Source organism: Erpetoichthys calabaricus, chromosome 11 (genome assembly GCF_900747795.2).
Source record: "Erpetoichthys calabaricus chromosome 11, fErpCal1.3, whole genome shotgun sequence".
Lineage (NCBI taxonomy): Eukaryota > Metazoa > Chordata > Cladistia > Polypteriformes > Polypteridae > Erpetoichthys > Erpetoichthys calabaricus.
Window position 1 is genome coordinate 100,242,700 of NC_041404.2, and position 23,953 is coordinate 100,266,652.

The window sequence follows — 23,953 nt, forward strand, 5'->3', positions numbered from 1 at the left end:
ACGTGACGTACTATATGTGTACCACATTTCAAGTGTATAGGTGCAACGGTTTGCGAGCTACAGGTCATTTAAAATCCTGGACAGACACACAAATTGCCACGGTAGCAAATTACAGAAGAAGATTTTACTGTTTAATAATTTATATTTATATGAAATGTGCTTCTTATATATTACTTCATATTCTCATATGATAATGATGTTAATGTTTATATTGATTTCTGTGTTATTAAAACTGCATGTATGTGTGTATATGTATATATATATATATATATATACTAGCAAAATACCCGCGCTTCGCAGCGGAGAAGTAGTGTGTTAAAGAGGTTATGAAAAAAAAAGGAAACATTTTAAAAATAACGTAACATGATTGTCAATGAAAGCCCGTTTCACTCAGTAAGTCTTATGTGTGTGTTTATGTATGTGTGTGTATATATATGTACATGTGTATATGTAGATATGTATATATATGTATATGTATATAAATGTTTATGTGTGTGTGTATATTATATATATAATATATATATATATATATCTATATATATATATATATATATATATATATATATATATAAAAGACAGCAACAGTTATAACAATGACAACACAATTACATTGACAATCATGTTACGTTATTTTTAAAATGTTTCCTTTTTTTTTCATAACCTCTTTAACACACTACTTCTCCGCTGCGAAGCGCGGGTATTTTGCTATATATATATATATATACGAGCTGTATATACCCGGCGTTGCCCGGGGCAGAAGTAACCTAATCGGTCAAACACTTACATATATACCAAAGTAAACCTAATCGGTCAAACAGTTACATATATAAAAAAACCGAACCTAATCGGACAAACAGCTTCATATATACAGAAGCGAACCTAATCGGACAAACAGCTAATCTATATACATAAGCAAACCTAATTGGTCAAACAGTTACATAAATACAAAAGCAAACCTAATCGATGAAACAGCTTCATATATACAGAAGCGAACCTAATTGGTCAAACAGTTATGCATGTACAGAATAATTTTACAAAGATTATGCGTGTTAACAATCATTAAAAAGAAAAGATTGAGGAACTCTTCTTCTATATGTGATGAAGCTGGATGAAGCTGACTTGACGAAGACGTAGGTGGCATAGATTGGTTTTTCTAAAACAGAAGAAAAAAATGAGTATCTATTATTATTTTAAATTAGAATGAAAATGAGAACCTTGATTAGAGATAGATTATCCGTATTAAAATATGTGCATGAATAAACTTTTGCTAACTCTCTAGCAAAAGTTTATTCATACAAATTGGCATGGGATGGCTTTGTGAAAAAGTAAAAATTAGATAAAAATAAATTGAGAATGCGTACTTCCATTTGACTGAGATTATGTGTAATGATGAAAAAAAAGTTTAGTATGTTTTTTTTTCCATACGGCAAGGATGTAAAACCTTACATAGGCACCCTTCAGCCCGTACTGAAGGGTAGTGTCAGATTCTTACTGACTAAAAAACACCCTTTTTATTCCACAGCTACCCCAAAAACCACTATTAGGCATTACTTTGGGGTGGCAGTAGTTTAGTTATGAAACAGCTGGGTCCTGAAAAAAATCTGTCTTATTAGTGGCTTCATCACATATAGAAGAACAGTTCCTCAATCTTTTCTTTTTAATGATTGTTAACACGCATAATGTTTGTAAAATAATTCTGCACATGCATAACTGTTTGACCAATTAGGTTCGCTTCTGTATATATGAAGCTGTTTGATCGATTAGGTTTGCTTTTGTATTTATGTAACTGTTTGACCAATTAGGTTTGCTTATGTATATAGATTAGCTGTTTGTCCGATTAGGTTCGGTTCTTTTATATATGTAACTGTTTGACCGATTAGGTTTACTTTGGTATATATGTAAGTGTTTGACCGATTAGGTTACTTCTGCCCCGGGCAACACCGGGTATATACAGCTCGTATATATATATATATATATATATATATATATATATATATATATATATATATATATATATATATATACAGTATATATATATTGTGAAACCAGGGGCGCTCCAACCACCCCAACCCGGACACAGCCAGGGAAAGACACAAATGCAGCGCACAACACACTTTATTTCCATGGGGAAGCGCTTCTCCTCACTTTCCACAGCAGCACAATACAAATTAGCAAAAACACTACAGCACTGTCTTTTTCTTCTCTCTTTCTCCACCTCTACTCTTCTACCAGCGAGCTTTGTCCACTTTCTCCCAATTCTGGTTCCTGGAGTAGTGGCTGCTGGCTCCTTTTATAAGAAGTGCTCCAGGTGTTCATCGATCTTCTTCTTCTGGCAGCACTTCCAGGTGTAGTGGAAATGTTGCAAACAAGGGCTCAGCAAACGTCCAGATGCCTCCGGCAGTGGCAATGGGCCCCAGCAGGGTTGAGCTTCCATGCTCCAAACCCATATCCACTCTGCAAGCCATATCCACTCTGCCCTCTAACATCCCGAGGAAGAAAATGTCCTAGATCGATTGATCTATCTATCTATCTATCTATCTATCTATCTATCTATCTATCTATCTATCTATCTATCTATCTATCTATCTATCTATCTATCTATCTATCTATCTATCTATCTGACAAATGTTGGCATTCTTCACAAGAATTGAATTGGCTGTGACGAGAGGCACATGATTGGATATCATTTCAACTATATTAAGTTGCATGTATCTTGAAACCAAAAAATTATAGTAATTAATTTCTGAAGTGACATAGCAATTGTGATTGTCTTGCTGTCTACTGTCAAAATGTACAAATAATATCCCCCAACATCAAAGATTCAAGACTCTTTATAAAGATTTTTGCATTCCTGTTTACCCAGTAACACTATCAAAAATATTACCACCTATAACCTGCATAGAACCTGATAGGACATGGAGGGAAGAGAAAGTTGTCCTTGCTAGCAGATCTTGCCAGCAGTGGCTGAGAAATGGTTGTTGAAAATTTTAAATGAATGAATAAGAAAGCTTAAAATGCTGACATGAAGAAATCTGTAATAATGGTTTCAGACCAGACTTAACTTTGCAAGCTTTACATTAACAACCTAATTTTGTTGTGTGTAAAAAAAAAAAACAAAATCAGAACAGTTTGGAAATACAAAGTCAGCTAATAGTTTTCAAATGAAAAATACCGTACGTCACTTCTAAGGAAAAAAAAACATGGTCCAGACAGTGAAATACAATGGATGATCTGTTATGATTTTGGTGCTGCTTTATTTCTTCAGACTGGACATCTAGTATATGTGCATAATAATATGATATCTAAAGATTATCAAGATATTATGGAGCACAATATCCAACTCAGTGTGTGAAGTGAGGCATACATTCTGTTGATACCTCTAGCACAGTGTTTCCCAAACTCTGTCCTGGTGAACCCCTGTGGCTGCAGGTTTTTGTTCCAACCGGATTCCTAATCAGTGACAACACCTGATAGCACTGATCTCATTTAATTAGCTGGTATTTTTTTTTTCTTTTATTCGACATTCAGAAAAGCATAGCAGGATGATTTTTACATTTATAAGACATTTAGAAATATTTCTGCTTTTGCTATAGATTTAAATGCTTAACTCTCTTTTGTTGATTTCATTATATTTTGCCCTTTTTCCCCCCTTTGTTGTATCTTAATAATGACAATTTAGAAGACCTAGAAAAGTAGAATGAAAATCAAGATGAAAATACTGTTAAAAAGAAAAAAATTACATTATTCCTATATAACTGCTTGGTGCATTTTAATTTTATTATTTTTTAGCAAACTTAGTTTTCTAATTTCTATATTGTTCCCTAAACACAGAACTTGGGAAATATCAGTTCACTTAATTAGCCAAGGAGTTCAATTAAAAACAGAAGCTGGTTGAAACAAAAACCTGCAGCCACAGGGGTTCACCAGGACCGAGTTTGGGAAACACTGCTCTAACAGGATGATACTAATCCCAAATATAAATCCATAAGTATCTAGGAATGAGTCAAGAAGAAATGTCAAACTGTTCTACAGTGACAGTGAGTCCTGCTTTGAATCACATTGAACACCTGTGGTGAGAGCTGAATACATGAATGCCTTCATCTGACACTGATGAATTAGAATGATTTGCATTTCAAGGTATAACATAACATAACTCAAACCCATTTAATTCAAAGTTCAATGAAAAGTTGCTTTAAGCCAACAGATGCTTACAAGAAGCATTTAGAGGGAATTCTTTTTTATGAAGGATATACAGTAAGTCTTTGTTCTTGGAATGCTGTCAGTTTTGTCCACTTTTTTCATTTTTATTTTCCTACTAGCTGTACCATGCCACGCGTTGCTATGGTTCAGTCTGGTTAAATGGAAAAGAAAGAAAAGAGAAAGCGCACGTTTCTAATATGTTTAATTTCACAATGCTTGTGGGTATACAATATTTTTTGTTGTTCCATTGTCTGTGCAGATATAGAGATTATCTGGTTTGCGAACTCTAGAACACGCAACATATAATTGTACATGTGAGACGCAATCCATGTCTAGATCTAAACCGCACAATTCTAAAGATTGGCCCTGAGCTTTGTTGATGGTGATTGCAAACGCCAATCGAATTGGGAATTGCAATCTCTTAAATTGAAATGGCATATCCGTTGGAAAGGTCCTGTCAAGATTGTTGCTTCTACGACGTTGCTCATTAATTTTTTTACTGCAAGCCACGTGCCGTTGCAAAGCTTTGGCTGGTTGATATTTCGCAACATGATAATTGGCACGCCGATTTTCAATTGCAGTACGTGCGGTGGCATCCCTGGCAGATTGAGTGAATTCAATAATTCTGTTGGATAATTGACCGCTTCATCTGCTTCCACAACAGTGTCGACAGACTTGTATGTGACTGCCTCGCTTTGAATGTTAGACTGAATAATATTGTTAAGTTCGTAGACGTCTTTGTTCTTGGCCGCAAGAATAGCTGGTTCACTCAGCCAATCATGATTCTTATAATTGGTTTGAATATTGGGAAATACTTTTTCAACCAATTCTTCTTTTGACGTCACTAAATTGCAGAAGTTATGAGGCAATGAAATTCGTCCTGAGGTCAGATCAACCGGCACCTTTCCGTTCCCAATTTCCAGCAATTGATGTGAGAATATCTCAGCTGATCGATCGTTTTGCAGCTGGACACGCATATTTGTAGTTAATTTTTATGTCTTTATGTGTCGCCACAAAGTAGAGTATTTCAGGCAAGCATTTATTTTGTCCGCTGGTGTCGATCAAGGAATTTCAGGTAATGTTTGCCTGAAATCTCCTGCAAGCTTATATTCCGAAATGGTCTGATGTTTCCACGCAAATCTTGCAATGATCGATCAAGAGCCTCGAGCGATTTTTTGTGTGCCATTGTGCATTCATCCCAAACAATAAGTTTGTATTTCTGCAATACTTTTCCCATGCCGGATGCTTTGGAAATGTTGCACGTGGGAGTTTCAATGAATTGCATGTTCAATGGCAATTTCAAAGTGGAATGAGCAGTTCTTCCACCTGGTAGCAATGTCACAGCTATTCCGGAGGACACAAGAGCTAAGGCTATGCCATTTTGGGATCGAATTGCTGGCAGAATCAATCTAATTAGGAATGTTTTACCAGTTCCTCCTGGCGCATCTAAGAAGAAGATTTCTCCAACCCCGTTATTGACAGTTATTTGATCGTAAATGCCTTTTTGCTCAAGCGTTTGCTTAGAAATATTTGATTGCACATACGACAAAAGATCAACCGTGTTGTAATTTTGTTCACGACGCAATTCTACATCGAACGAAGCAGCAGCAGATCGATTCGGTGATGGCATTCCCAATTGATTGAGAACTTTGTTCGCGATTTCTAAGCACAAATCTTCAATCATTATCAACGCATTCGTCATATTTAAATTTTCCTTGCGTATTCGACGGAAAATATCTTCCGCCACGTGTGATTTATATTTCTCCCATAACTCTGTTGGAGAGCAGGCGGTCAATATGATTGCAAACAATGCACGAATTTGATTTGGATGTGACGTGTTGCACGCGTCATTAATGCATACATCCCAGTGTCGGTCGTTCTCCAATAAATTCAGAGCTTGAAATGCACTGCGGAAAGTGGCATGTGTAACGCCGTTGACAATCAATTGCTGGAAAGACGTGGGACCAGGCACATTTGCCAACAGCATGCGAAGAAAGAAGCATTCATCTTGATTGGGATGCACGGTGTACAGTCTGCCTATCGTAGTTTCTTTGAATATGCCAGGTTTTCCGTCGACTCGCTCTCCTCGTTTGCAGCGTTCAAATGATTTTCTACTCGCATTCCATGTGTAATACGTAGGCACTTCCGAATACAGCAGTGTTTTCGCAAATGCGTCATTTGGACATAACGTGAAGAAAGCAGTTAACGTTGTAGCTGGTGGATTCAGGGCTATTTGTTGCACATTTGCAGCTGTGAAATAAACGCGTTGTCCATTTTCTAAATGTACTGCTAAGTGAACAACAGCTGGACTTCGTTCATGTATGGGAAATGAAAGAATTCACCATACAGCTTCATTGCTGCTTATGTATCTTCCAGCCTGATACTGTGAGATTTCATCGATATGTATGACCGCATTCCTATCACTTCTTTCTGGTTGCACGCCAAAAACTGCCATGTCGCTGCCTTTATTCACGTACTTACAAATGTATTTGATCAAAACATTGAAATGGAATCGTAAAATATTTAGTATGGCGTGTGTTGCTTTTACGTCCAATAGATGGCGCTGTTTTTCAAAAAAAAGCAAGTTTTTACCTGCAGGCCCGGCCTTAGGCATAGGCGAAGTAGGCGACCGCCTAGGGCCCCGGCGTCCGGGGGGCCCCGGATCGACTCCTTGGTCTAATTTTCACGCATTTCACAGAGCTTCCAGGGGGGCTCCGCCCCCCTCAGGGGGCCCCTGGACTCCCCTTTCGCCTAGGGCCCCATAATACCTAAGACCGGGCCTGTTACTTGTCACAGGTGGGACATCTATATAATAGTAGGTATATAAAAACACACGCATATTCGAATGCAACGTTGTGTCAAAATTTCAAAGCAATCGGTGAAGAACTTTTGGAGATTTAAGATTCTGAACAAACGAACATTTACATTTTTATTTATATACATAAAACATATTAAACTACATTTTTTCTTTACCATTTTTTGATTAATAACGTAGGATAATGAAACTGAGTCTAACATCTTTTCTATGTTTTCTTTTGTTAAAATTTATGGCTAAAATTGCTCAGTTGCCAACAGGTTTTTCACAGATTTAAGATTCTTGTGACCTTTTGCACTTTAAAAAGTGTTCTCTGCTGCTTGATAACTTTGAAGTTTCTAATGACTCAAAGAGTAATAAATGCAGTAACACTGATAATTCTGAAAATAAAATTTGCTTAGGGTTAGAGAGTAAACCTAACCCTTCCTTATATAAATCGTTGGATGATACAAAGGCAGAAATACATGGTAAATCACACCAAATCATTTTTCACTTTCAATAATACTTTATAACAAACAATTTTTAAATAAATAGCAAATTGTTTTTAGGAAAAATTAAAAGTGAAAACTTTTAATACCTCGGTTTTATAAAAGCTCATACCCTTTAGTAAATTCTTTGTGGAAGGACATTTTAATTTAATGACAACAGGAAGTTTGTTTGGATAGGTCTCCATAAATTTAGCCCAGCAGGAGTTTGCAATTTTATTCCACCCATTACTGCAAAGCCATTCAAACAAGATTTGCGAGGGCATTGCTAATGCTCAATATATATATATTTTTTTTTTTAATTAAGTGCAGAAAACTGCCTTCATGGGTCTAGGGAAATTATTATGTGTTCTAGCAATGTGCAACACCTTCAAAAATCTTTTTCATGTCTCTCTTATGTAGTAAGAGTCTGCAGATATTTATTAGTGTCTTACAAAATGTGGTAATCTTTGCATTATGCAATAAAACATTCAGAGAAATACTATAGGAACAACTAACTCTACCTAAAGCTAGAGTAATTGGAGTCAAGTCAGTTTATGTAAATGATATGGACTTAGTTTTATTATTTTTCTAACAAATATTTTCATTTCCATATTGATTTAAACAAAAATGTACCAAGCAGAAGGTGTAATATGACTGATCATGATTTTATCATGATTTCAGTGTTTCAACCAGTAGTGGGCTAAGTTTAAGAAGTGCTAATTTAATTAGATGTACTGCGTTTTAGTAATATCAATAAGAGGTCAGTGGAAGCAAAGTTTAGAGACTAGGATAATTAATACATGTTATGTGATGTGGGTCTGGAGATACATAGGGACATGTCTTCTAGCAGCCCAGCAAAATACAAAGGCAGTGAAGAGCTTGCAAGATTCATTTTGATGGAAGAGGGTAAACATGGATGAATGTAAATATGTTGCAGCCTTTTAAATTTGTTGTAGAGTTAAATGTTATACAGGTTAGTCTGTTGGGTTGCTCCAACACTTTCCTGTACCTTTTCGTTCTTGGAAGCACATTTTGTTACATTTATTAATAGATTTACTCTCCTTCAAAGGGTTACAGTACTCTTTTAGTAATTGTGGATAGATTTTACACAAATGCTCATTGGCAAATTTTTCAGCATACGTTTATTTACAAAGAAATGTGTGTCTTCATTATTTTCTACCTTACACAGTTTATTCCTAGATTCTAGAAAAATTTTCTTTGAAAGATTTTGTTGCTCAATCAATTTAACACCCGGGTACCAGCCAGAAGAGACAAGTTAAAGGAGTCAACCAAAATATGGAAAAATATTTATGGTGTATGGTGAGCTCAAATCATGACGATTTGGTTAAGTTCTTACCTTTTTCAGAATTTTACAAGAATATATCGGCCCATTGAAAATATCATATTTTGATTGTCTTTATGGGTTTCACTCCATTCTTTTTGCAAAAACCTCTTTTTCAACATCCCCCCTTTTATGTGGAAAAGTAAATTTTAAAAAGCAGGTGAGCTGTAGGCATGAACTTACTTTGAAGGCTGGGCAAAGGGCTTAGCAAGCAATTAGAGACATTTGGTTATGGGTTCCAACAAAAAACTGGCACCTAGATATATTGCTCTCAGACTGGGCCCTGTGTCTTAAAGCCTGTTTCTGCCTGCTGACTTCAAGATACATTACACGTTCCATGTATCCAAATTAAGGTTGGTCCATTGCAGTGCTTATACCTTTCTTATAGCCCACCCTTAGCAATTTCAGCACATGGGACTAAAGAATATGAACTTCAGTTTGTGGTGGATTCTAGGAAACAAGGGTTTTCTGTGGGGTATTTAGTTCAATGGAAGAGCTATAGGCCCCAGGATCATTCCCATGTCTGGTTTGATGCCCTGAATTTGTTGGCTTGCTTTTACAGTAAATTCCAGTCAAAACCTGATGGACATACCCAGAGGCCATATCATTGACATGGGAGTTATATGGTGATATTACTTTTGTTTCTATATTTTAACTTCTTATTTTTTCCATTTAGATCAGGCTTGCACTTGATTTGGTGTTTTTGTAGGTCAGAAATTTAAATTGTGGTGTTAATTTTTTGATAAGACAATTCCCCTTTGAGTTCAGTTATTTTTTGTAATGTTTTAGCTGTAGTTTTAGTGTATTATGTCCACCACTATTTTGTATAATTGTCATTATGATAGTGCCATTGTTATCAGGGGAGTTTTCTCGGAAGTCATGACTTTAATCAACACAATGGGTGTAAAGGTCGATTGAAATTTCATTTTAGTATCTGAACTGGGGATTCCAAACCTAAAGGCAATCCTTGCTACTCTTGATCTAGTAACCTTTTTTTGGTACTGACCTTTGCTTGTTTTTGACTTCATTTTTTGTTTCACACTTTGGCTTTCAATCAATATCCTTTGATCTCCCAGTTTTGACTTTTCTTCCTTAAGTGCATCTCCCGATTTTCCCATAAAATATTCTTTTTCATTATGCTGACACAACACAATGTTACATTAAAGCTGATTTACAACATTTCCAATGTTTAAGTACCATTGTACACAAGACATGGTTACACTGTCATTTCTTAAAAAATGCACTGTTCTCCACTCAAGCCCTTGGGGTATATTAAACTAGTCCTAACTTTTTTTTTCTGGAATGTATGAAAAGCAACAATTAAAAAATTTACTCTGATATTTACATTTAATGAAATAATAAGGTTAATTTTCTATAAGAGAACATAAAGAATAATGTTTGAGTAATAATTGTAACAAACAGTTTTTATACTAATATTAGAATTCTAGTATTATACTTATTTTTTGTTAATTGCATCATCTCTTTCACTTTAGAAGTTGCATGTTTTTCTTTTTGAACTTGTCCTGGTACTGAGCCGGCCTGTCACGCAGAATGACAAACTTCAGTTTCAAGTATTTCGACAACCTATTTCTATTGGAGACTTACTCATGGAGGATCTGCCTGATGGAGACACAGGGCTGGCTGGCTCTTTTCGTGGTGCATTCACCTCAGCCAATGACAAAAGTAGGTGCAAAGGATTGTTTATTAAACAATCATTTTATTACCTCACTAAAAATTATGTTTTGCCATTAGTGCTCTATATCACATCGTGAAAATTGTTTACTGTTAATATTTGTTAAATTATGCAATTGTGTTCTGCTTATGCAAATGATTTTCGTACTGTAGTTATACAAGGATACTATATGTGCAAAGAAAATAAGGAAAAGTGTGACTAAATCATAAGATTTAATTTAAACTTCATATGCAATAAGTTTTATTCCTTGTCAGTGCTGTGAAGTGAATAATATGAACTGTATTGATACAAACAAATTATTTTAAAAATGACTTTTAAAGTCATACATTTTCCTGCAAATTTATTAATCATTCAAAATAATTGTTCCTTCAGAGTGGATGTGGTAAAAGTAAAGTAGTAAGAAATTACTAGGAGATTGTAAGTAAGGTCAAAAGGAACTGGAAAACCAAACCAAATGTTAATCAAACTCATAGGCAAATAGACATGCACAGTCATAACTTCCTAGGCAGACTCTGCCCTAGCTAATAACTTTCAGAATCCTGGAAACAAGTTATTCAGTGCCTTGCTCTGTTTTTTGCTTAGCATACTAATGAACTATTGCAATAATCAGAAGCTCTGAGTGAAAAAACTAAAACAACTAGACACAACTATCAGAAACTTACTTCAAATTAGAGCTTTATACAGCAAAATGAAAAATATGCAAAGTGACATGCACATTTAAGCCCTTAATTCTTCAATGAGTAAAGATGAATTGCAAGCAGCTGCAGCTTTCTTCTACAAAATCATGTTATAAAGATCTTGAATTTTGATTGTATCTGTAGGACAGCATTTACAGTTCTGTTGAAGTTCTACACATATTTTTAGTGGAAACATATTTGAACAGCTTTCTTAAAAAGAAAGACTTTCTTCATGAAAGTGAAAAGACTGTGGTAGTGTTTTTTTCTAGACAAAAAAAGCATTGAACTCTCAGTCCTTAGGTTGGAATTCTGTTTATTCAGAGAGCTGGCATAATTTCAGTCAGTCAGTCAGTCCTTGTCCAACCCGCAATACCCAAACACAGGGTCACGGGGGTCTGCTGGAGCCAATCCCAGCCAGCACAGGGCGCAAGGCAGGAACAAATCCCGGGCAGGGCGCCTCCCCACCGCAGGGCACAAACACACACACACACACACACACACACACACACACACACACACACACACACCAAGCACACAAGAGGGACAATTTAGGATTACCAATGCTCATAACCTGCATGTCTTTGGACCATGGGAGAAAACCGGAGCACCCAGAGAAAACCCACACAGACACAGGGAGAACATGCAAACTCCACGCAGGGAGTACCCGGAAAGCAAACCCAGGTCTCCTTACTGTGAGGCAACAGCACTACCACTGTGCCAATGTGTTGCCCTGGCATAATTTAATCTTTCTCAAATTATGTCATTTTTGTGCTGCCTCTAAATGATAGCAGCTATTGGTTTATTGAACGTGTTTTAATGTTTTCATAATGTTTCTGACTCATTACATTAGACATCTTAACTCACAGAAATTAGTCATTAAGCAAGAAATTTATGTTTCAGTTAGCTACCATATGTTAATCAAGGCATTTGTGTGGTATAAATCATGAGGATTGATCAAAATGCAACAGTGTTAATTAAAATAAGTAATCTTATACATCAATGTTATTTTCATAATTGGTAGGAAACAAATGGAAAAAAGAAAAGCTAGGATGGAATTTTATATTTTATACTAGGGGGTTTCGCCACCTGCTTGCTTCGCTCGCCAACCCCCGTGTTTGGTTTTCCGGATACACACTTTTAAGATTTTTTTTTTCTTTGAATTGTTGCTATTTCATTAGTTTCACTTTTATTTCAGAACTTATGTAAAAGCAATATTTGGAATCTTTTGTGTCCCAATATGCTGAATCTTTTAAATGAGGTCAGTGAGACATGTGTTTAATGACTTTGTACCATAATTCAGGATAGGTTTCTCTGTTTGGAATTTCAGCACAGACAAACCGATCTACATCATCAGCAGTTAATAATTTTTTTTGCAAAGTAACCAATAAATGCATGTGAGGTAAAACACATTTTTGAAATTCTCTGACTTAAACTTCAAAGCCTTACAATATTTATATACTTCTGACATATCACCTGTGTCCATATATTCAATCTCTATTCGCCTTTCAGTTATTTCTCCGAGTAATAATTTCTCTTTTTTTGCGCTAATGCGATGTTTACTTTCATTTTTTGACACTGTCGTTTTTTCTGCTTTCATATTCTGTATCTTGTTCTGCATGTGTTTCGCGCCTATTTTTTTTTTTTTTAATCTTTTGAATTCCAGTTTTCATTATCTCTACCATGCTCTGCATGTGTTTGGCCCCTTTGTTTTGTAACCTCTTTATGACGTTTTATTTTGTTTTCTACTCTGTCTTTTATTTCTGATCTCGCTTTATCCTGCTTTTTTTGCAATGACACCTGGGGCTAGTGATGGGCGGAGTGAAGCCTCATGAAGCATCAACACGTTTGAAACAATTGTGTCGGAAATCGTATCGAAGCTTCGAAGCATTTGACACTCACCTCTCTAGGGACACCTACTGGCCATTTGTATTAATAGCACATTTTAACAGTAAACCCTTAGAGCATTGTGGACGAATACTGAATCTCTATGAAGTTGTGATATACACCTTTGAAGTCAAAAATTATAATTGGCAATAATGTCAAGCATTGTAAATCGACATATGCTTAGCAAGTAATTATTCTGCAGTAATCGGATCAACGTTGACTAGTTATGTTAGGCGCTAGCACGGATTACCGTTGTTTAGAAGTAAATGTATGCGTAACGGTGGCTTGAACAATTACGCCAGTCGGACAGCGCCAGGTCTCGTGTTCAATAACAAACCTGGTCAGCATCTGTCTGGGGATTGCAGATTGCCGTTGCCTGATGCGTTTGATTGATAGTTCCGATTATGCGGCAATGCTCCTTGAAAACCTGGTTGGTGTTAGACTTCTAATCGGGAATTTAATCTGCATAATGTACATTCATATTCTAATTCCAATGTAAAACCAGCATATATCAGTATTTGAATTAAACTCTTCAACCAAACTAGACTACACCTCGTGGAAATGCGATTGGTCCATCACTAACTGTCACTAAATTTTGCAATAACTATACGAACTGGCGCTACACATCCACATCATCACGTGCATTGGAAATGAGACGCTGAGCTTTTGACGCACAAATGTTTCAAAACGACACCTTGAAGCTTGTTTAAAAGTACACGTGAGATGATGAAGGGGAGGTAAAGCCAAATGTCACTGAGATATGTCGTGTGTTTACTTTTATCAGCACTGTCAATTACTTCACCCCATGTTAGCCTTGTTAATGACGACGCTGTAGACTCTTCATCGATTGATACAGACACCGACATGAAGAACTACTAATGCACTGGAAAAACACAGCAGGCAGCTATCCATATTTATAGTAATTTAAAAAAAATCTGTCTTTGCCAGAAACATTTATTCTTGTTTACCGTAAGAGCGGCCCATACTAATCATTTATCTCGAAGCATGCGCAAATAAGACTTGATACACGTATATCACCTAACGTTCAAAGTACAAGACCTGCAGTTTACCTATTGTAACATAATATAGCTAATACAACTAATGAAACCCTCTACGTTAGCTAGATCAACCATTTCATCATACACATGAAACAAGACACATATTTTCATTAGATACATCTTTATCACACTGCTGCCTCACAATAAGGAGACCCGGGTTAATTTCCCGGCTCCTCCCTGCATGGTGTTTGCATGTTTTCCTCGTGTTTGTGTGGGTTTCCTTCGGGTGCTCCGGTTTCTTCCCACAGTCCAAAGACATGCAGGTTAGGTGCATTGGAGATCCTAACATGTCCCTAGTGTGTGCTTGGTGTATGTGTGTGTCCTGCGGTGGGCTGGCATGCTGCTGGGGTTTTGTTCCTGCCTTGCGCTCTGTGCTGGCTGGGATTGGCTCCAGCAGACCCCCGTGACCCTGTGTTTAGATATAGCAGGTTGGACAATGACTGACTGACTGACAGACATATTGAACATTAATGCAGTAATTATAGCAGTAATAATGAACCTGAGGAAGAAAAGGAATATTTATGAGAAGGGACAGAAACAGTGATATCGTAGCAAACAGTATAAAAACAACATATAACACAGTAAATAGAACATATAGAATATCAAACAAGATATTACACTTCACCAGCAACCACCCGGTATCTCATAAACGGAGCTGTGTTAAAACTCTATTCAGAAGAGTCCACACCCACTGTAATACGAAGGAAACAAAAATGAATGAGAGACGCTATCTCTTTTATCTTTTCACTTCAAACGGATACTCAAAAACATTCATTAATCGGAGCTTACACAGAAGACGCCAAAAAACTCAGCAAACAATTGAACTGAATCAGAACCCCCACCCCACCTGGCACTCACTCCCTTATCACCACAATGTGTCAGAAGGTACAGCGGGCATCCTGGCCAAGTCAGGTGTCAGAATAGCACACAAACCCACGAACAATTTGAACACGGTCCTCTTTAATGTTAAAAACAAGAAATCGATAGCAGAAACACGAAACGCACTTTATAGTATTCCATGCAGTTCTTGTTCAGCAGTATACATAGGACAAACTTCAAAAAGAATCGCAACACGTATACAGGAACATCGCAACGCCGTCAGAAGAAAGGACTCACTTTCATTGATCTACACGCATACTAAATCAACAGGACATACATTTAACTGGGACAAGTCAAATTTAAGGCCAGTACTAAAAGTGGCAGAGAGCTGGCCGAATCTTGGCTATCAAATGAGAACGCCATCAAAAGACACTTGGACGTAAATCCAGCATATGTAAACTTAAGAAGAACATGTTCATAATAAATAAACTGTACACCCAATACCCCCCCACCCCCCAATCACACTGATTTAGCCACCCCCCATCCACATAATGTTTTGCTATATATTGCCTTTGGTTCTTGCAAGTCTAAGCATTATCCTCTGATGAAGACCCCTGGCAGGGGTTGAAAGCTCAGGAATAAAAACTACTTTATGATACATGATACATTTTTTCTCCCTTTGTGGATCTCCAGCTGCAAATATATATATATATATATATATATATATATATATATATATATATATATATATATATATATATACAGTGGTGTGAAAAACTATTTGCCCCCTTCCTGATTTCTTATTCTTTTGCATGTTGTCACACAAAATGTTTCTGATCATCAAACACATTTAACCATTAGTCAAATATAACACAAGTAAACACAAAATGCAGTTTTTAAATGATGGTGTTTATTATTTAGGGAGAAAAAAAATCCAAACCTACATGGCCCGGTGTGAAAAAGTAATTGCCCCCTTGTTAAAAAATAACCTAACTGTGGTGTATCACACCTGAGTTCAATTTCCGTAGCCACCCCCCAGGCCTGGATTACTGCCACACCTGTTTCAATCAAGAAATCACTTAAATAGGAGCTGCCTGACACAGAGAAGTAGACCAAAAGCACCTCAAAAGCTAGACATCATGCCAAGATCCAAAGAAATTCAGGAACAAATGAGAACAGAAGTAATTGAGATCTATCAGTCTGGTAAAGGTTATAAAGCCATTTCTAAAGCTTTGGGACTCCAGCGAACCACAGTGAGAGCCATTATCCACAAATGGCAAAAACATGGAACAGTGGTGAACCTTCCCAGGAGTGGCCGGCCGACCAAAATTACCCCAAGAGCGCAGAGACGACTCATCCGAGAGGTCACAAAAGACCCCAGGACAACGTCTAAAGAACTGCAGGCCTCACTTGCCTCAATTAAGGTCAGTGTCCACGACTCCACCACAAGAAAGAGACTGGGGCAAAAACGGCCTGCATGGCAGATTTCCAAGACACAAACCACTGTTAAGCAAAAAGAACATTAGGGCTCGTCTCAATTTTGCTAAGAAACATCTCAATGATTGCCAAGACTTTTGGGAAAATACCTTGTGGACTGATGAGTCAAAAGTTCAACTTTTGGAAGGCAAATGTCCCGTTACATCTGGCGTAAAAGGAACACAGCATTTCAGAAAAAGAACATCATACCAACAGTAAAATATGGTGGTGGTAGTGTGATGGTCTGGGGTTGTTTTGCTGCTTCAGGACCTGGAAGGCTTGCTGTGATAGATGGAACCATGAATTCTACTGTCTACCAAAAAATCCTGAAGGAGAATGTCCGGCCATCTGTTCGTCAACTCAAGCTGAAGCGATCTTGGGTGCTGCAACAGGACAATGACCCAAAACACACCAGCAAATCCACCTCTGAATGGCTGAAGAAAAACAAAATGAAGACTTTGGAGTGGCCTAGTCAAAGTCCTGACCTGAATCCAATTGAGATGCTATGGCATGACCTTAAAAAGGCGGTTCATGCTAGAAAACCCTCAAATAAAGCTGAATTACAACAATTTTGCAAAGATGAGTGGGCCAAAATTCCTCCAGAGCGCTGTAAAAGACTCATTGCAAGTTATCGCAAATGCTTGATTGCAGTTATTGCTGCTAAGGGTGGCCCAACCAGTTATTAGGTTCAGGGGGCAATTACTTTTTCACACAGGGCCATGTAGGTTTGGATTTTTTTTTCTCCCTAAATAATAAAAACCACCATTTACAAACTGCATTTTGTGTTTACTTGTGTTATATTTGACTAATGGTTAAATGTGTTTGATGATCAGAAACATTTTGTGTAACAAACATGCAAAAGAATAAGAAATCAGGAAGGGGGCAAATAGTTTTTCACACCACTGTATATATACAAAATCCGTGAAGTAGCGACCTATATTTATTTTATTATTTATACATATTTTAAGGCTTTATAAACCCTTCCCACACTCTTATAAACCTTTCTCACTCTCTTGTTAACCTTTCCCACGCTCTTATAAACACTTCCTATGCTCTTAAACACTTTCTACATTCTTAAACACCTCAGACCAACACTGCACACTGCACGCAGCGATCAGACGTCGATGTGTCTGCACTCGCTTTGTGAAGGGGGGCAGCTGAACTCACGCTGAGCAGAAATGGACTTTGTGCTGCTTCTGCCAAAATGCCTGCTTGTCGCTCTGCGCGTTCGGAAGGAGGAGGAGTGTGTGTGTGTGTGTGTGTGTGTGTGTGTGTGTGGGTGTGTGAGAGCTGAACGCACCTTCGCTAAAACCCCCCCTCCCCGGAAGCGCAGTACGCTCCTGCCACTTCGCATTGTCAGGGGGGTGGGGAGCAGAATGAACGCTAAGGAGAAGTGGACTTTGTGCTGGCTTTGTGCTGCTTGTCGCTCTGCGTGTCAATAATTTAAAAGCCTGTACATCACCAATTTTCCTGTCTCACTGTCTTGTCTTGCATTAAGTTAAAATGTTTTATAATAGTGAGATGTTACTCATATCCTTAGCCCGACATCCACATATCATATGTGTTAACTAAGTGTGTTTTATAAGTTTACATGTGTTTAAAGCATGTGGGATGGGTATTTTAAGGCTTAAACTATAAAAATGTTTATTTATATGGTCTTTCTATATCGCGGATTTTCTCCTGTTGCTGATGGGTCTGGAACATAACTTCCGCGATAGGTGGGCAATCACTTGTATTTAAAAACCCGCGAAGTCGTGAATCCGCGAAAAGTGAACCGCGAAGTAGCGGTACAATCATATATATGTTGATTTCTATATTCAGTGAATACACGCATAACACTGTTCACTATAGAAGTGAGGCAGTGCAACACAGAGACTGGAATATTTATGAGAACAGCCAGAGTATTATGGTGAAGGAAGTGTTTTGAACCATATTAGTACAGCTGTTCTTATGCATTCTAATAGTCAGCATTTTAATATGCAAAATTTGTCATTTTATATTTTGACACTAAGTAATGTACTGCACAATAATTTCAGTTGTGTTGATGATCCAGAAAGATTTGTTTCATCAATCACAACTCTGTTGAAATTTTGTAACCTGGTAGTGGAATATGCAGTGTAATGTAATTAATATAACTTCCTAACTCTCGGGTCGAAGCAGTAAGCTGACATGAGGAATGGAAATGTCCCGCCCCCATGCATTGCGGTTCGAAGCAATGAGCAGACATGCGTAGTACTGAGATTGCATCCTGATGGGGTGCCGAAGCCTCAGACATGCTGAGTACTGAGATCGTGACGAGACACCGAAGCCTCTGACATGCGCACTAGGTTAACTGAGGCTTCGAAGCCTCGAGCAGATTCGAAGCCTCAGACATGCGTAGTACTACTGAGATTGCGTCATGACGGGCTTCGAACGGGGATTTGAAGCCTCAGACATACGTAGTACTACTGAGATTGCGTCATGACGGGCTTCAAAAAGGGATTTGAAGCCTCAGACATGCGTAGTAATGAGCTCATGACGTGGCTCCGAAGTCTCAGACATGCGCACTGGGTTAACTGAGGCTTCGAAGCGTCGAGCAGATTCGAAGCCTCGGACATGCGCACTGGGTTAACTGAGGCTTCGAAGCGTCGAGCAGATTCGAAGCCTCAGACATGCGCACTGGGGTAACTGAGGCTTCGAAGCCTCGAGCAGATTTCAAGCCTCAGACATGCGTAGTACTACTGAGATTGCGTCATGACGGGCTTCGAACGGGGATTTGAAGCCTCAGACATGCGTAGTACTACTGAGATTGCGTCATGACGGGCTTCAAACTGGGATTTGAAGCCTCAGACATGCGTAGTACTGAGCTCATGACGGAGCTCTGAAGCCTCAGACATGCGTAGTACTGAGCTCATGACGGAGCTCTGAAGCCTCAGACATGCGTAGTACAGAGATTGGATCATGATAGGGCTTCGAAGTCTCGAGCAGACATGGTTACTGAATCTTTGTGAAGCCTCAGCACACTCAAAGGCATTGACCTCTATATTTTGAGAGTCTATCTGACACTTAAATCTCTAGTTATATTTTGTAATCCGTATTGACATTACACACTTCACTTAATATAGTTAAACTACAATTCAGGTAGTTGCTGAGAAGTAATTATTGTTCTTGTGGTTTGCTGTGATTTCCTTTGTCTGATACATAGTGTCAAAGATATATTGTCATATATCAACTTTATATATATAAAAAGATTAGGTAAATCGTGCAACCTTTTTATGGAACTCTTAATTTTGTTCAAAACCGTACGTCATATAGTATACATCTATAAATATAATTTTTTTGTCTTCATTAGGAGAATACAACAATGATACTCTCGTATCAATTAAACCAATTTAACGTGCATATGTCAAACAACATATTTCCACATCCGCCACAGTAAGAACAGTAGTAGTAGTTCAGTTGTGCGAAGCTCGTTGATTATCCTGATTAGGTGGCTCAATGGTATCACAACTGTCTCTCAGTAAAAACACCAGCGGTTCACGTCGTCGATCCTCCACTTGTTAAAGGTTTTTTTCAATTCCTCCATTTAACAATATTTTCAGCTTGGACGGATAGTGAGCGAATCGAGCTGTCGATGGAAGATTGGGCCGCCGTAGACGGGCAGGGGGCACACGTCCCTAATTATATTGTGTATGTGAAGAGTTTCACTGTAAAACGTAATAAGCTTCATATTTGTGTGTTTGGAGACCCTGGTGTCGTACTGAATTTGTATTGTAGAAAAACAAACTACTGTCCAGCATGCCTAAATGTGTCTTTTCGTTTCTGATCACTATACGGCACTACCAATTTAAGACAATTCGCTATAAGCAGTTTCAGCCAATCAGCGCCTTCTAAACATGCAGAATGACAGTGTGAACCTTTATTGTAGCGGCGCAGCATCTTCGTTTCAGTCAGTCATTGTCCTGTTAGACTATTTACTGTTAAGTGCTGCTTGAGGTAGCGTTTATAGTACAACAGGTAGCCTACGTAGTTCTTAAATTGGTATTGAAATGCACACACAAGTCTCCTAAATTATTTATTGAAATGCCTACATTTACAGTGTCCGTTTTAGGAAATCGTAGTTTTTACTTGTTCCCGTTATTAGGAATTACAATTTCTCAGTGTCATATATTATTCGTTACTACTCGCGAGTCCCGCATCATTGAGATTCTGATTTATATTCGGTATAAGCAATTTTTTTTAAAGGAGCGTTAATTGAACTGACTATAGCAGACTTGTCATCTTCTTAAAATGACTTTATTGATTTGATGTTGACAATCATAAACCAAGGAGGCGATGAGTTTGCACGGACTGTGCTGTTTCTTTTTTTTTTGTGACATCGCATCAGTAGAGAGTGCGTCAAATTAACAATGCATTCTGTCCTAAATGACAGCGCATACGCTTTTTTTATATTTCCTAAAGGCCAATGTGTCTCAGTTTGCTCATTAATATATTTTGACAGTGTATTTTAGTGAGAATGATTATAAACATATTCCCATGTTCATTTCCCATGTAGATATGTAACGTTTGGTGAAAATAAATAAAAAGTAACAACACATATAATAGTTATGTTGCATTGTTTATGATTAACAAAATTCATAGTTTATCTGAAATGTTCTACTTATACAGTCGATTTATTCCACTTCTGAAGGTGTACATTGTCGGTATTCTCCATTGCAATTGCCCCAGAGTGTAAGGTGTGCCAGTGCAACTGAAGGGTGGCAGACGAGCTCACGTAATGGGTGACAAGGCACATCCTCACCCTGATGCCGAGGCTCTTGTCATGAATATTTCCATCTTGTGCTTTTTCTCGTTCCTGCCAGTTTACTATTATTATTGGACACGTATGTAGAGGGAATGTGTGTCTTATTTTATGTCTATGAAAGGAAGGACGGTAAAGCCTTGAATGAAACTGAGTGTTGATGCTTTGGGTGACACGACAGGTGAGGAGCAGGGAACGTTAAATGTGACAGTGACTGCGGGGGATTGTGGGACTGGAAGATGGTTTAAGAATACAGAAACGACAAAAGCTTAGTCTTTCAATAATTTTATTTACATCAATGATTTACTCTGTTGTGCTGCAGTTCGGAAGATTACTTATTTACCCCCCGGCGCAGCCTTTGATAAGATGCATTCAGAAGGAAAGGATGTTGCTGACAAAGTCAGGTGCTTTTTTGAAAGTTTGGCTCCAGATGTGCTTATCCAGCTGCTCCTTCTTGTCAGTACTTGAGTGATCTTTATGTTCACCTCTGGATGAATTCGCAAAGTTTCTTTACAACGTTTTTGTCTCATTAACGCAGAACTCCCGAAGCTTTCCTAAAATTGCAGAAGACAGTTGTGATTAGTTATGCAGCACACACTTTTACTCACATTGCTTTTTGGAAATCAGTAATACAAATCAGCTACAGATCTGGGAATCACTGAATAGTAAAAACGTTTAATGAGAGTGTCTTGCGCATATACTGGTGTAATGACCACGTCGGCTTTAGTGAAGCGTTTCTTAGCCTCTCTGATATGATCGACATGGCGTAGAGTAGATTCTGGATTGTTATAATACGTGCTACCTTACGCAAAATATGCTCATTAATTTGTTACAGATTCTAGGTGGACACGATTCCACACCAAGGAAAAAGGTGCCCCATGTAAATCGTTCATAATGTCTCCAAAATATATTTGTTAACTTTCAGACAAGTACTACTTAACTGTTTTATACAAAATCCTTATTTCAACATATGCGAGCCTAAATTAGGATTTGATCTCGGGTTAGCGAACCTTATCGCTGTAGCAAGAACAACTGCTTTTACGCTTTGAGCCAAAGTGCTTTAACAGACTAGTGAATGATCAAATCGACTGCTGACTGCGCAGATATCAATGACGTCATTACGCAAGCGTGACTCAAAATCACGTGACGGGCGCATTTGAAGCAAGCCTCGAAACCACGCTTCGATCTCCAGTGCTTCGAAAGCTCGACACAGTGTCGAAACCTGAGTATCGAGCGGCCCATCACTACCTGGGGCCTCATGCATAACGGCGTGTGTAGAATTCACAATATAACATGACGTAAGCACAAAAGCCAAAATGTGCTTATGCACAGAAAAATCCAGATGCAGGAATCTGTGCGTTCACCAACTTCTGCGTTCTTCCGCTACATAAATCCCACTAAGCGTGGAAATAAACGCACGTGCACGCGGTTGCTGTCCCGCCCCAACTCCTTCCAGAATTACGCCTCTTTGAATATGCAAATCAATATAAATAGCCCTTAAGCCCAGCATTCTGTGAAAAGGCAACTGCAAAAGTACGAGGAAAAACAGAAGAATTTCAGTGAATACCAAATGGAGGCAAAGAAAAACATACTATTTGTTGGTTTAAACAGTTATATAAGCAACAAAAGGAAGTTGATCGAGAGACATAATGTGTCGGAGAAACTCGAAAGCTCAAGTTCACAAAGTCGCACAGTGCCCGAAATAAAAAAGTTGTCACATATCAAAGTCGGCGTGAAAAGGCGACTCGTAGCCCACCGCCTGAGTGTCATATGAAAGCTTATTAGGGTACAGTGGAAAAAAAAGGCACACAGTGTGAAGAAAGCACGAAATGTCAACTTTAATCTTGAAATTTCCACTTTAATCACGTAGTTTATTTTGTCATTAAAGTAGAACATCATAAACTTCATCTTAAAATCGCTTAATTTACTAGTTTCTCAAATCCCATTGTAACTAAAGTAGCACGTTAAATGCTTTGTTGTGTATTTGATCTTATATGTGCTCTATATGCCTGAATCACTACGTGCTCTTCCTCTAACAGGACACAGAATCCATTGCATTCGTAATATTACAGCTCTCTGAGTAATTAAAATACTGAGAAGTATACGAGATATCATTTTCATGATGATATGAGTTAAAGCATGTTATTAAACATGGGAACACGGTGGCGCAGTGATTGTTCATGTCTTACAGCAAGATGCTTGCTGCGCCATGCGCGACCTTCAATGAAATGCTTTATTACAGAAGTACTGTCTTTTTCAAACGTACTAACCCCCAATTCCTGTCCTTACTTTTCTTTCCCCAAATACCCAATTGCCACACAATCAGCTCGGTAATAGACGTTAAGCCATCTGTAAGCTTAGAACGCAGATTCTTCAAAACTTTTAAGGAACATCAAAATATCTTCGTAATGTTTAATTATTCTATCCATCTATTCTTCCAGTGTCGCGCCAGCCACAGTATGAAAACAGAGCGAGGCAGGAACAATCAGTGAACGAAGCTCAAGCTCGCTAGCGCTGCGGCACCATGTAGTTAAAGTTAAAGTTTTATCTGTATAATTTAATCAACATATTTTGCTGCATTTCATCTTAAAAATGATATCATCATCATACGTAAATTCGCGCTTTATAAAGAGGCTCAGGATGTGCAATATTATAACTGTATCATAAGTACAATTACCTCACGGTAACTTGCAAGTACAAACAGTTCTACAAGGAGCACTTGAGCCGCCGTGGATCTAAGAA

The 23,953-nt window shown here is 38.0% G+C and overlaps 1 protein-coding gene across 1 annotated transcript in view; it reads left to right on the top strand.

Annotated features, from left to right (window-relative positions):
- Window positions 1-23,953, top strand: part of arhgef3l (Rho guanine nucleotide exchange factor (GEF) 3, like) — a gene marked incomplete at its 5' end in the record, with an annotated part of 159,939 nt that overhangs the window by 103,664 nt on the left and 32,322 nt on the right. Inside the window, one exon of the mRNA XM_028813652.2 lies at window positions 10,318-10,507. Within this exon, the coding sequence (XP_028669485.2) occupies window positions 10,318-10,507 (190 nt within the window). The remainder of the gene's footprint in view (window positions 1-10,317; window positions 10,508-23,953) is intronic.